Here is a 15250-nt window from a genome sequence, read left to right as displayed (position 1 = left end):
GGACCAGGATGGTTCTTGATTGGTCAGAGTAATTGTCGGGGTAATGTCGGAGGGTCAGAGGATGTCGGAGGCTCCAATAAGAGGCGGTTCCATCACACGCAGGGTTCCAGATTGTGGGACGTTTTACAAACCTCCTCTGTGAGAGTTCTAGAATGTTGCCGGTTGTTCCAGAACACTTAAGGCTCTAGAACAATGGTGGTGGTTTCACAGCAAACCTTAAATAACGTTGTGGAAGTCGTCCTCCAAACTGGAAACTTTAACAGTCCGTCACTGATGCTGTCGGCAGGATGATGTCACAAACGTTTCTGCTCCGCAGCGAGGTGCAGGGGGGAGGTTCCAGGAGCTCCGCCCCCAGAACACGGAGGACAGTCCTAGAACTTGGTGCTGTGTGCGAAGCTGTCGGACATGATGATGTTCTTGTAGAAGTTGTCGGAGCGGGCGGAGCAGTAGCCTTTCACCTTGTCAATCATCTGGCTGACGGGGAGGATGGAGGAGGAGGAGGAGGAGGAGGAAGAGGAGTTGGGCTCCACCTCTGAGGAGGACGAGGAGACGCACTTGGGGCTGGTCTGGTTGGAATAGCATTTATCTGCATCCAGGGAGATAAAGACACAAAGATTATGATGTGACTGCAGTAATCAGCCTGGTTCATTTACTTATGATGTCAACACTCAAGCATTAGAGTCATTACAAGATTCAAACCCTCACAGACGGGTTCAGATCAGGTGGCGTGTTAAATCTCACAGGTGAACATGAAGGAGAGGAAGTCAAAGATTATTCCACAACAAGGTTTAAATTACAAGGTCACGTCTTCGTATTAGGAAACAAGAGCAGAGAAACAATAGGTTTTACTGACGTCTGACATCACCTGTTCAAACCTCACCCGAGGTGATGGCGTCGAAAGTAACGGCATCAAAACGTGTGGAGACGTTCAGAGGGACATGTTTGTTTCAAGAAGATCTGAGTCAGTAGAACGTTTCCTCACTGAGAGTCTGAAGCTTCACGTGTTCCACGTTTCATCTGATCTGTTAGTTTGGGTTTCACATTGTAATTTAGGGACTAAAGAATTTTGTCTGAAGGTCTGAACCACACAAGGTGTTTCAGGATTTCAGGTAAATGGAAACATCAGAGTCAGAGTGCTGCTGTTATCTGTGTTCAGAACAAGCTGCTGTGGCTTTTCACCTTCATGAATGGGTATTTCTAACGTTATCATTCCGCTCATTTCAGCCAGGACCTCTTCAGTCAAAGAAAACTTTGCCTCTGCTGAGCTTGTTGGTCGGCTCTGTTCTGGAACCTGTTCATCCCTCCATGTGTTTACCAGCCCACATACAGGGAGAGCGGCAGCAAGGCGCCCGGAGAACAAGGCATCATCAGTGACGACAGGAATGAACAGGATGAAGAGGTGCAGCTGGTTTGAGTGATGGTTGTAATAATCTGCTGCAGCTGTCAGCTGAGCTCGACTCTGTGGCCTGACTGGACGAACGCAGTGTTATAACGAAGGAGCTCGGACCAATAGAAATACAAGCCAACATCCATGTGAATCCAAAATGAATAAGAAGAAGTTCCTGACAGAGAGAGATGGATGAATTCTCACTAACGTGTGTGAGCAGTTTTCACTGAGTATCTGAAGAGAGAAAGCCCCTGATGAGTTCCATGTTGTTTTCCTCCTTCTCCGTGAGGTGAACTGGGTTTAATGGTCCCAGAGCAGTTTCCCTGACCAGCTCAGTGCAGCATTAACCTCTGACTTCAGGCAGAAGAATTGTCTCTAATGCCGGGCAATCTGCTCGTTGTCTATTCCAAATGCAGTTGGTTGGTTCGGCGTTCCCTCTTCCCTGAGGTTTGTATTTCTCAGGATTTATGAGCCAACAAATAATAACAGCAGCCTCATTCATAAAAACATATTTGGATTTAATTTCCCACTTAATCCTGAGAGCACTTTACAAACTATGTGCAGAGCAGATGCAGAAAGACGAGTGGTGTGTTTCCCTTTGGGTCTGGAAGCTTCTCAGCTACTTCCTCAGGTTTAACAGCTGCTCGGTCCCCAGTGAATCCACACGGAGCCGAGCTGCCTCGGGTTCGGATCCAACTACCATCAGCTTCTCACGTAAAGAGGTGACAGCTAATCATGGAGAAACACAAACTGATCTTTCTTCAGCGGATGATCCAGAAAATCTGCAGATCCTCCATCACAAACTCTAATATGTAAAATATGTGCATTCAAGGCAGAAAGGTGAGTATGGATGATTCTAATTCTTACTGTTTAAGTAGAAGTGGCTCTTTTCACCTTAATGACCAGCTCAGCTCTGACCAATAGAAATACAGGAGAGTTGGTTTGAAACCCAATATCCATGTAAATCTAAAATGAATAATGCAGACGACTGGAAGAAGTTCCAGAACTTTCTTACATGATGAGCAGTTCAGGTACTGAAGCTGTTTCCAGGTTCTTTCACATGTATCTGAAAGAACCCCCCCCCCAACACTCCCTCCTGGGGGAGGCGTTCTCAGGTCAGACAGGATACAGAGTCCCGACAGCTTCTCCTCCAGGAAAACCTCGAATGGAAGACGTCTCGACCTTCAGGTGAGAGGACGACCGCTCTACCCCTCAGCCGCAGCCGTCCTCAGAATAGCAATCTGGTGTTTTGGTCACTAGCCAGAGCTCAGAACGTGGATCTAGTTCCATCTCAACACAGAACTGCACTGATCCACCTGCGTCTCAACAACAGAGAGAGCAATCCACCGTTTTCTGGCAGAGAACCGGCCTCAGACTCGGACGTGTGGATTCTCGTCTCGACCGCTTCACACTTGGATGCGAATGTTCCCAGTGCACGCTAAGGTCAAGGTGTGATGAAGCCAGACAAAACCACGTCATCTACTGGGAACGTGATCTAAATTTATAGTTAAAGATGACGTTTGAATCTGCAGCAGAAGCCTCTACAGTTTTACAGCTTGGAACCTTCTTGCAGAAACTGGGCCAAGCAGCAGAGCGGAACATACACACTTTGGAACAAAATGTCCGTGTGCTGCTGTGACACTGTGATCAGGGAAATATTCACCTTCCATTTACATCCTGCTGCAAAGTCTTCATCAGTTCAAAAAGCACATCACTGCTCGACCGCTGTCTGAGCACAGGAGTGGATCGTTGTTTCCCACTATTCCACACATCTCTTCCATCTGCGGCCTGCTGGCGTCGGCCACAGTCAGGATTCTAGTTCCTGGACATTCACAGTGTTTTATGTCAACACTGATTATGCCCCGGGGGGGATTATGGTTGAACCAGTGACACAGTGAAGACCTGTGGAATCCTCTGGTCGTGATGGATGGGTCCTCTGACATCAAACATCTGGAAACTATACAACGTGTAACTGATGCCGCTGCGGAGACTCGTTGTTGACGGACCTCAGACAGAAGAAAGAGAGGAAACTCACAGACGCTGATTCGTCCTGATCTGTTTCCATTCAAAACTATGATCTGGTTGCTTTAAAACTTCCTGTGAAGAATTATTATACTTCAAAATGTCTCAAGTGCCAAACCACAGTCATTAGTGGAAATCCAATATTCAGCTCCATGAGAATGGCTGAGGGGTCTATGTTGCAACACAACGCTCGTACATCTGTAGTGCTCAGACGCGTTCTATCCATCTTTGATTCAGTCAGGGGGTGTAGTCTGGGGGAGGTGTAGTCTGGGGTGGGGGGTGGGGGTGTAGTCTGGGCTGTTACACTGGGATTGAATCATAATTGTATATGTTCAAAATAAAAAACAGATATTAGAGGATTTTCTGATCAGTGAAAATGGGCTTGATCATAAGAGTGGTTCTCTAGTAGGGAGGGGGGTCAGGGTCAGCGAATCAGATCATTGGAGGGGACGAGCTTCATCACATAATAAAGTTAGTGATTTATTTAGTTTTTGTGAACGTTTCAGCAGCTTGTGCTGTTTTCATTTCAGACACGTTTGGACTGGAACTCAACCGGGGGCTCAGAGACATAAAGAACAGCTCCATAACGCAGGATCTTGGTCTCCATGGATACATAAGACTCTCAGCTGTGAGTTGTTTTGGTCGAGTTGAGACGTTTTATGAGATTTGTTTATAGGCAGTTCTTTATGGTGCTGGACACTGTACTCTGTCAGAAGTTTGGATTCAGATCAGCTGTCCACTGCTCAGAGAGACGAGGCGACCACGCACGACGTGGACGCAGGTTCGTCTCAGGGTTCGTCTCAGGGTTCGCCTGTCAGGCTCCGGCCTCAGGGTCTGCCCTGTGGCTCGGCCCCAGGTTCGTCTCAGGGTTTGTCTCAGGGTTTGTCCCAGGGTTTGTCTCAGGGTTCGTCCCAGGGTTTGTCTCAGGGTTCGTCTCAGGGTTTGTCTCAGGGTTTGTCTCAGGGTTCGTCTCAGGTTCGTCCCAGGGTTCGTCTCAGGGTTTGTCTCAGGGTTCGTCTCAGGGTTCGTCTCAGGGTTTGTCTCAGGGTTTGTCTCAGGGTTTGTCCCAGGGTTTGTCTCAGGGTTTGTCTCAGGGTTTGTCTCAGGGTTTGTCTCAGGGTTCGTCTCACGGTTTGTCTCAGGGTTCGTCTCAGGGTTTGTCTCAGGGTTTGTCTCAGGGTTTGTCTCAGGGTTTGTCCTGTGGGTTTGTCTGTGGGTTTGTCCCAGGGTTCGTCTCAGGGTTTGTCTCAGGGTTTGTCTCAGGGTTTGTCTCAGGGTTTGTCTCAGTTTGTCGGGTTGGGGCAGGTAATGAAAAAACAGGACAGCTCCATAAATCGAAGCCAAAACATTTCCATCGCCTCCTGGTGGCTGATGTTTGTTCATGTTTCTGATCAGTTTGGTTGAATTAGTTATTTGATGATATAAAAACAGGATGAGATGTCATGATTGACAGCTGAGACTGACTCCTGATTGGTCGTGGAGCCGTGGTATCGAGGTCACTACTGCACCGACTCCGCCTGTAAATGACGATTTTGTGTAAAGTGTGAGGAAGTGAAAACGTTCAGTTCCTGCTGCTCATTCAGTTTATATGATGGTTATTTGTCTTGTTGTGGTTAAAGTGTGAGAAACGGTGCGTTAACAAAACTCTGAGTTAAAGGTTTGTGAACTGAGCAGCTGGAAAGAAACGAGACGTGAACCCACAACCTGTCATGTTCCTCACTGACCTCGTTAGGAAACACTTTCATCTGTCGGTAAGAACTATTCTGTTAGTTGTGGAACAAACTGACCGAGCGTGTGTGTGTGTGTGTGTGTGTGTGTGTGTGTGTGTGTGTGTGTGTGTGTGTGTGTGTGTGTGTGTGTGTGTGTGGGGAGATGGCTGCACTTTGTCAAACTGAGAAGACACAAGATGATCAAATCCTCTGCAGCTGTTCAGCCTGTTTAACATCTGCAGGAAATAAAATCATCACTTTTAAAACTCAACAATAAAAAATAAAAACAAGTTGTGGAAACGTTGTATTTGGCAAAAAATCTGCCTTGAAATGTGTCAGTGACAAATTAGTGTCGTTGAACTTTTGTCTCATATGGAAACGTTCAGATTCGCTTGGATCAGAAAATCGCAGCTGAGAGCAAATATTGATCTGAGCTGAAAACACAGTTTCTTCTTCTGTTATGTCAAAGTGGTGCTTGTGTTTGATTGACAGCCGAGGGGGGAGAGGGGCGGAGATACAGCACGAGCAGACAGGAACCAATCAGAATCTAAACCGACTGAAAACACATTCCAGATTTGATGAGTTCATTTGTCTGTCGCTCGTTCAAACGCTGGTCGGACAAATGTAGAGTAAATAAAAAAAACACTGTTTCATTAAGACTTTAAAGTTTACACCATCAACTGAGTCTGTGCAGTGGTCCCGCCCATACACACTCTCAACCAATCGTGAGTCAGTCTCAGCTGTCAATCTTTTTTATATCACAAATAACTGATTGAAACCAAACTGATCAGAAACTTGAACAAACATCGGTGAGATGAGAACGAGCTGAAATGACAGAAACATCTGTGACAAACATTTATTTTAACGTCTACTAAGATTTTTTAGTTTGGTCCATGTCCCGTCTGCTAACATGGAGGAGGAGGGTTTATGAACTATACTGCAGCCAGACACCAGGGGGCGATAGAGATGCGTGGGCTTCCCTTTGGGGAGCCGTCATGTCATGTCCATCCACTCATGCACTTCAAACAAATATAAGTTACACTTGAGTGAAGTACAGAGAGATGCTGAATGTCCATGACAGCACTGAGGATCATCCTCTGGGACCCTGCACAGTGAGGACAGAGCTGTTAGTTGCTGTGTGGTTTGAGGAGCAGATGTTAAAACGCAGTGAGAAGCTCAGGTTGAACACATCAAGTCATATTTGGACTCTCGATGTTGCGTTGACAGTAAAGAACAAACCCACACGACCACATCAGTGTGTGGTTGTAACGAGGGCGTTAGCCTGCTGCTCCTCCGCTCTCCTGCAGGAGGCAGATGTTAGCTTGGACGCTGTGGCATTCTGGGTGGGAGGGGAGGGGGGGTGGTTAGGAACCTCCTCCCACTCAGAGTGACTCAGGCGTGATGGCGTGAACTTGAATGACATCACAGTGACCAGCCAATCACAACACACAGTGGCAGCTTTCCCAAAACGTCCGCTGGCAAAGTCTTACAGTTTTTCTTTTTGTCCAATCAGAGTTAAGCATCAGATGTTTGTTTGAACGTCCGGATCCACTTTGACCACGAGCGTTTTGGGAAACACAGCAGATCACATGACGCTGGAAGCAGGGTGTCAATCAGCCAATCAGCTTTATGCTTTACCTGTCAGTCCTCCTCTCCTGCTATTGGCTGGAAGAGGTTTCTGCACACCAGACACAGAGGTAGATACATACATGAGAGGATATTACCCAGAGTTCCACACTCACACCTGAAGAATTACAGGTTCCTGGGTCACATCTCAAGCACAGTCAGCTGATCATCAGAGTGAAGACACACGAGGCTTCAGCTGGTCCAGGTTCGACTGGATCCTTCTGACAATTCACTGTCTGACTTCATTCACAATGAGATTTACAGTCTCTTTCAGTTTGAGTCAAATGTTGTTATCACTGAACAAAACTAATATTATAATTTACCTTAAAAATGTTCACACAAAAATCTATTTAAATAAATGTTGGATGAAAGTCTGTAAAGATGATGACTACACAGTGAGGAATGTGTGTTATTACAGAATCGAGTGAGGAGGCGTCGTGCTGCAGCTTCCTCAGAGCTGTGAATGAGCTCAGAGTGGTGTGTGTGTGTGTGTGTGTGTCTGTGTGTGTGTCTCACCTGTGGTACTGTGTCGCTTGCTGAACGGGTTGAGCGTAGCTTTAGCTTTGGACGTCCAGTTGGCGGTGCTGGAGCCGAACGAGCTGGACGACAGAGACTTGCCCAGGTTCTCTGAGCTCACCTTCTTGGTGTTGTTGGTGGCTGTCTTACTCCAGTCTGCAACACACACACACAACACACACACACAACACACACAACACACACACACAACCATCAGTCAACACGTCCTGATCCGTCATTCCACAGAGTCGTCATGGAACAGAACCAGTGACACTGACACATGTCCAGAGGGAACCAGAGTCTGGTTTCAGGAACATACAATTCAAATATAAAAGTTCACATCAAGAACATCAATCATACAACAAATTGTTTAGTTGCATTTATCACAGAAATAAGATATTTGGTATATGGATATATATATATATATATATATAATATAGTGTATGTGTATGTGTGTGTGTGTGTGTGTGTGTGTGTGTGTGTGTGTGTGTGTGTGTGTGTGTGTGTGTGTGTGTGAGCTCGTGCACATCAGCCTCAATGAAAACACGAGTGCACATGAAGTGTGTGTTTGCTTCCCAGTTTAAACGAGGGCTGGTGCTTCAGGAGCAGATGAAGTTAACCTGCAGGACTTCCTGCTCAACCTGGTTTGATCTGTTTTTTATTAGCTGCAAAGCCGAAGTGACTTAGCTTTTATTTTTTAATAAAACGTCTGCTGGTGGGAGTCCAGCAGACAGACTCGACAGGACTCCTGTGAGACGAGGACAGGCCGAGCTGGCAGACGGACGGATACCTGAGTTGTCCGACAGCTTGAACCGGCCGCAGCACAGGTATCTCCTCCACTGCTTCTGGACGTTCTCTTTCAGGGCGCAGTGGAAGATGAAGATGAACAGACCTGGACAGACACAATGCAGATGTTAATGACGAGACATCCGAGAGTCCTCAGCACAGCAGAGGATCTATCTGTTTGTATACTTTCTTCTCACGTAGACGGTTGTGTGTATCGTACCCTGCAGCGAGTTGAAGATGGCGAAGAGGTACATGAAGGCCAGGCTGACGGGTCCCCAGGCGAACAGAGCAAAGCCCCACGTCATGCCCAGCAGGAAGGAGAGGCTGATGACGCTCCGCAGGTTCCGCAGAACCTGGATCCACAGAACACGTTGTTCTCAATGAGTTCGAAAACACCACAGTTCAAATCCATATGTATTCTGATTTTTAAATCTCCATTCAATGTTACGATTTATTGTATTTACACCATGAGGAAAAGTTGGAAAAAGAAAATAATCAAAGTACACGTTAAAAAAATGTTTTTCAAAGATTCAGTCGTTTCAGTCGTTTCTTATCTCACTGATGTTGTTTCTGAACAGTTTGGTTTTTATTTGATGATAAAAACAAGTTTACTTTTGGTCGAGATGCTTGATTGTCAGTAAATGTTAAAGTGTCTCATCAAGCGAATGACAGACGTCCAACTCAGAGACACATTGTCACTCACCTCCTCTCGCAGCGAGCGGTTGCTGCGTTTGCCGTTGCGGCCGCAGATCTGCAGCATCACCACGATGAACATGGCCACGTTCAGAAGAAACACCAAACAGAAGTAACCCACACACGTGGTGTAGAACACAACGGGACTCTGGATCCAACAGCTGAGGAGAGACACAACACACACACAGACACACACAGACACACACACACACACAGACACACACAGTGACACACAGACACACACACACGACACACACACACACACAGACCACACACACACACACACACACACACACAGAGACACAGGACACACAGACACACACACACACACACACACACACACAGTGACACACAGTGACACACAGTGACACACACACACAGACACACACACAGACACACACAGTGACACACAGACAGACACACAGACAACACACACAGTGACACACAGACACACACACACACACACACACACACAGTGACACACACACACACACACACACACACACAACCACAGACACACACACAGACACACACACAGGTCAAAATGCACAATAACACCCTGATCTCTGGTGTGAGACTCTGTAATTGGCCTCTTATGTTGTTACTATGGCTGCGACTCATTTAAACACATCCTGTAAACATCTGGATCCTGAGGCACAAACAAGTTCTCAAAAAACAACACGTTCGAATTCGTTGGATTCTTCTTCTCGCGCTGACTTTGACATATGATTGATGTATATATATATATGTATATATATACATATATATATATATATATGTATATATATACATATATACATATATATAGATACTGCGAGCACTCACAGCTCCGAGGATCCGTCTCCTGACTCTCCTTTGCCGTACTCCTGCAGCCCGTAAGAGTTTTTATCCACCGCAATGACGATCCCCACCACCAGCGCCGGGAGACCTGGAGCCAAACACACAATCAGCACCAGAGCTTCTTCTTCCTGCTGCTGCTCAGTAGATCATTTATGATTCAAGAGTCACAACAGAATCCTTTTAGTTGCACGTTGGCAGCGGAGCCTCATGAAGCTGCACATGTCAGGGATGGAAAGTGAAGCAGAGATTTAAAACTAAACTGACGTTCACCAAAGAATCTGCAATTCAGATCAGTTTCATTTGCATCGCACGAATTACAACATTAACAAAATAAAGTTCTGTTATAATGAAGTTAAATAAAGTTCTGTTATAATGAAGTTAAATAAAGTTCTGTTATGATAAAGTTAAATAAAGTTCTGTTATAGTGAAGTTAAATAAAGTTCTGTTATGATAAAGTTAAATAAAGTTCTGTTATAATGAAGTTAAATAAAGTTCTGTTATAATGAAGTTAAATAAAGTTCTGTTATAATGAAGTTAAATAAAGTTCTGTTATAGTGAAGTTAAATAAAGTTCTGTTATGATAAAGTTAAATAAAGTTCTGTTATAATGAAGTTAAATAAAGTTCTGTTATGATAAAGTTAAATAAAGTTCTGTTATGATGAAGTTAAATAAAGTTCTGTTATGATAAGATGGCAGTTCTCATTGGGCCCCTCACCCCAGCCGACGATGCAGAACTTGAGGATGTATCGCCGGATGTAGGTGTTGAAGACCTTGACCAGGGCGATGTACATGTGGACGGACTCTAAGCCCATCCAGGTGAAGGAGGTCAGCAGGAAGTAGTGCAGGAAGACGGCCACAGACAAGCACAGCCAGCGCTTCTCCAGACTGGCCAACCAGCCGTCCAGCAGAAAGACCATGTTCAGGAAGAGTAGGGACGTGCTGAGGTTCATCAGGATCTTAGACGGGTAGTCACGTCGAATCTTTCTGCAGATGAGGAATAACAACATGTGGCATGAGGCTGAAAGGACTTTAGTCTCAGGGTTTGGTCTCCTCCTCCTCCAGGAAACCTCAGCTCTGTTCAGCTGCTGCTCTCTGTGTTTCTGTTGATCTGATGGATTTTATAAAGATCTGCTCTTTAAACCTTTCTAGAAACATGACTCTCTTACATTCATATACAATCATATACCTATAGAAAATAAATGCATTCCAGCCTATTACAATACTGTTAATCAACGTCTGTACATATCAATACTTGGTCCTTTACAACATATGAACATGTGTGTGTATATATATATTAATCCTATTTGAAGTCTGTTGTGTCTCTGGAGGCTTTTCACAGTGGAACTCTCTCCTGCTGTGTTGTGACGTTTAGACACTGATGCTCCATGAATAATGAAACTCAGCGTTCACTTGAACTCTACGTTAAAGTAAAGAATTACAGATCACGTCCCACGGACTGAGCCCTCGGCCCTGCAGCCGAACACCACACTCACTCGAAGGCGATGTAGGTGAGCAGCGTGGCGGCAGAGAAGATGGCGGAGATGCCGCAGCCGATGTAGGTGATGAAGGTCAGGATCTTGTTGTTCCTTGAGTCTATGTGGGCTGAAACTCCGGAGATGTCCTGCAGAGGGAGACAGAGAAACACTGAGCAGGACGGGACAACGTCAAAGGCTCAAAGAAAACTAACGTTACAGGTTTTCCTTCAACAACTAACACAACAGATCTTAATCTGTGTCCATCACATCAGGACACATCACATCGACACTAACGTTGGACGCACACGGTTCATTTCAGAACATTTTAAAACTATTTCTCAGACACAATTTCGAGTGGAACATATTTCCAGCTCTTTGTTCAGGACGAGAGGAGCCATCAGGTCTGTAGAGCTCGACACACTGCAACTTCAGAAAACACACATGCAAGTACACAAAACAAGCAAAGTAACAAAACATCTTCATCAATTTGACAACACAACACATTACGACAACACAACACATTACGCACAACACAACACAACACATTACAACACAACATTACGCACAACACAACACAACACAACACATTACGCACAACACATTACGCACAACACAACACAACACAACACATTACACACAACACAACACAACACATTACGCACAACACAACACAACACAACACAACACATTACGCACAGCACAACACAACACAAAACATTACACACAACACAACACAACACAACACAACACATACACATTACAGAAACGCGCTGCAATTCCAGGAAATGACAACGGAAGTGTTTCCAGAGGACACCTAAATATAAAATATATAAAATAACTTCTTTAGAGAATAATAATCTTATAATAAGAAACATGGAGGCCAGTCTGATGGAGCTGCGTCAGCAACACACACACACACACACACACACACACACACACACACACACACACACACACACACACACACACACACACACACACACACACACACACACACACACACAGGTACCATCAGGATGCCGAAGTGTGTCAGGTGATCACACAGACAGATGGTTTTGTTGATGCTGGATTCTTTGGACACTCTGCAGCCGTCTCCGTTCCAACCTCCACCGCCATCTAGTGACAGCAGAGAGGTATTACATCACATTACATAAATAATAATGAACGTGTGATGAACATGTGATGAACGTGTGATGAACGTGTGATGAACGTGTGATGACGTGATGAACATGTGATGAACGCGTGATGAACATGTGATGAACGCGTGATGAACGGGTGATGAACATGTGATGGATGAACATGTGATGAACATGTGATGAACGCGTGATGACGGATGAACGTGATGAACGTGTGATGAACATGTGATGAAGCGGTGATGAACATGTGATGAACGGGGGATGAACGTGTGATGAACATGTGATGAACGCTGATGAACGGGTTTGTGCGAGTGATGAACCGTGATGAACGCTGATGAACTGTGATGAGCGGTGATGAACAGTGATGAGGTGATGAACGTGATGAACATGTGATGAACGTGATGAACACGTGATGAACATGTGATGAACGTGATGAACACGTGATGAACACGTGATGAACATGATGAACGTGTGATGAACATGTGATGAACATGTGATGAACGCGTGATGAACACGTGATGAACATGTGATGAACATGTGATGAACATGTGATGAACATGTGATGAACACGTGATGAACTTACTGTTGAAGCTGAAGTCCCAGAACATACAAACTGGACGGGAGGAGAACTGAGAGGAAACAAGAGACACAACATCAGGTTCCTGTCACACACTGAAAACTTAGTTCATCTCTTTTTGAAAGGACACAATTCAACACAACTCTGACCTGACAACACAACTCTGACCACGTGTACAGTCAAATCATTTAATTGAGATTTAACTATTTAAAAACTCATTTAACAAAAAAAAAAAAATGAATACAAAGATGTCTGAAAAAGAAATAAACAATAGAAATGAAACTCAAATGAAAATAATCTTAAAACATCTTTATTTCATGATAAATATTTTAAAACAGCACAATAACAACAACAATAATGATAATCATGATAATAACATCAGCTTTCTTGAGGAAACCTTCATGTTTTCAGAGTTTAATGGTCATTGGAACACACACATGCAGCTCAGTGTTCCGTACCTGCTCGGAGACGTGAGCGATCTGGATCTCCACCGGCTCCGTCAGGCCTCTGATGGACAAGTTGCCGACGCTGCTCGCCACGACGTAACTGTTGAGAGAGCGACCGTCCTGCTCCCTCTGGAAACATCATCAACATTCATCAAACTCCTCACGTCATGAAATGCTCTCTCAGCTGATCTGAGGCCGGCGGCACTGACCTGGAACAGGTTGGTCTTCTTGAAGAACATGAAGTTGATCCTGGACAGAGACGCCCGGTCGGAGTCGCTCAGCGAGACGCTGGACAGCAACGAGGACGGAAGAGTGACCTGAGCCAGAGGGTGGAGCCGCTCCGACTCAAACGCGACCTGGAGAACAACACGTCAGAACCTCTCCCCGTGTTCACACTCAGATCTCATGACTCGGCTTTTACCTGCGGGTCGGTGGCGTTGGGGGGGATGAAGGCGCTGAAGGACGTGCCGTTGAACACGCTGGCGTTCAGGTTCGATATCCCCAGAGCCAAGTGTCTGGAGCTGATGCTGAGGGACGGACCCTCGAACTCGATCTTCTGGACCAGCTCGTCCACCGTCTTCAGAGCCCTGAGGGAGGAGAGACAAGTTCAGTAGAGTACAGTAGAGTAGAGTACAGTAGAGTAGAGTACAGTAGAGTAGATTACAGTACAGTACAGTAGAGTAGATTACAGTACAGTAGAGTACAGTAGAGTACAGTAGAGTAGATCACAGTAGAGTACAGTAGAACAGATTACAGTACAGTAGATTACAGTACAGTAGAGTACAGTAGAGTAGAGTAGAGTAGAGTACAGTAGATTACAGTAGAGTAGAGTACAGTATATTACAGTAGAGTAGAGTAGAGTACAGTAGAGTAGAGTAAAGTATATTACAGTAGAGTAGAGTAGAGTAGAGTAGATCACAGTAGAGTACAGTATATTACAGTAGAGTAGAGTAGATCACAGTAGAGTACAGTAGATTACAGTAGAGTACAGTAGAGTACAGTAGAACAGACAGATGGTACGTACATCTCAGACGTGGCAGCGAGCGCCATCTCGGAGCTGCTCATGACGTTGGAGATGATGGTGACGACCGTGTTCGCCAGCGTTACGTTGATCTTTGCCACGTTCACCAGCTCCTGGACCTTCGCCACCACTTTGGACACCTGAAGAGAGACGAGGACAGGAGGAGGACAGGAGGAGAGGAGGAGGAGGACAGGAGGAGGAGAGGAGGAGGTGAGGAGGAGGACAGGAGGAGGAGAGGAGGAGGAGAGGAGGAGGAGAGGAGAACAGGAGGAGGAGAGGAGGAGGAGAGGAGAACAGGAGGAGGACAGGAGGAGGACAGGAGGAGAACAGGAGGAGGACAGGAGGAGGAGAGAGAGGAGGAGAGGAGGAGGACAGGAGGAGGAGAGGAGGAGGACAGGAGGAGGAGAGGAGGAGGACAGGAGGAGAGAAGGAGAGCAGGAGGAGGAGAGGAGGAGGTGAGGAGGACAGGAGGAGGTGAGTACATCTCCAGGACCACAGCACAGAGCGTAACAGAGACGAGTGTCCCACCTCCTCACTCGGCAGCTCCGTGTTGGTGATGTTAGCGAGCTGCTCCGCCACCTCAGCTGCGTTTTCTAGACAACAGACAACACAGAGTTTAACCTTTGACACTTTTCTTCAGTTTGACTCAGAGTTTGAACTTTGAACTTTGAACTTTGAATCGTTGTCATGTGACCACGTGGTTTTATATTTTGGGCCGTTTGTCTGGAACCTTTCACACCTTGTTTGGCTCAGACTGAACAGAACAAGGTGTGAAAGACGTCCTCAGACTGTGTTTGATGTGACCTTTGACCTCACCTGGGTCAGTACTGATTGGCCGAGCCTACCTGCTGACACCTCGATGGTGTCGATGTCCGTGCAGTTACTGGTGTCTGCAGCTGACCAGTGGGAGGAGTAGTTCTGAGCATTGATCAAACTGTGGGAGAGACGACAAGAAAACTATGGAAACTATGGAAACTGTGTGTGTGTGTGTGTGTGTGTGATGTGTGTGTGTGTGT

At 45.8% G+C, this 15250-nt stretch overlaps 1 protein-coding gene across 3 annotated transcripts in view; it reads right to left on the bottom strand.

Moving 5' to 3' along the window:
* adgrg6 (adhesion G protein-coupled receptor G6) overlaps positions 1-15250 on the bottom strand; it is a 51762-nt gene that overhangs the window by 3115 nt on the left and 33397 nt on the right. For 2 of the 3 annotated variants that reach the window (XM_035143671.2, XM_047337998.1), the window contains 16 exons: positions 15080-15168; positions 14763-14827; positions 14238-14374; positions 13635-13800; positions 13423-13569; positions 13226-13342; positions 12774-12819; positions 12064-12170; positions 11073-11200; positions 10295-10563; positions 9565-9667; positions 8750-8900; positions 8267-8399; positions 8051-8152; positions 7261-7416; positions 1-586 (listed from right to left, as the gene is read on the bottom strand). The exon at positions 1-586 is cut by the window's left edge and continues 3115 nt beyond it. In XM_035143671.2, the coding sequence (XP_034999562.2) occupies positions 372-586; positions 7261-7416; positions 8051-8152; positions 8267-8399; positions 8750-8900; positions 9565-9667; positions 10295-10563; positions 11073-11200; positions 12064-12170; positions 12774-12819; positions 13226-13342; positions 13423-13569; positions 13635-13800; positions 14238-14374; positions 14763-14827; positions 15080-15168 (2131 nt within the window). In that variant the 3' untranslated portion in view covers positions 1-371. Of the gene's footprint in view, positions 587-6756; positions 6797-7260; positions 7417-8050; positions 8153-8266; positions 8400-8749; positions 8901-9564; positions 9668-10294; positions 10564-11072; positions 11201-12063; positions 12171-12773; positions 12820-13225; positions 13343-13422; positions 13570-13634; positions 13801-14237; positions 14375-14762; positions 14828-15079; positions 15169-15250 lie in introns of all 3 variants that reach the window. The other variant, XM_035143672.2, reaches the window with a different exon arrangement.

The sequence above is a fragment of the Hippoglossus stenolepis genome, chromosome 20, assembly GCF_022539355.2.
Source record: "Hippoglossus stenolepis isolate QCI-W04-F060 chromosome 20, HSTE1.2, whole genome shotgun sequence".
Lineage (NCBI taxonomy): Eukaryota > Metazoa > Chordata > Actinopteri > Pleuronectiformes > Pleuronectidae > Hippoglossus > Hippoglossus stenolepis.
This window is presented reverse-complemented; position numbering and strand designations above follow the sequence as displayed.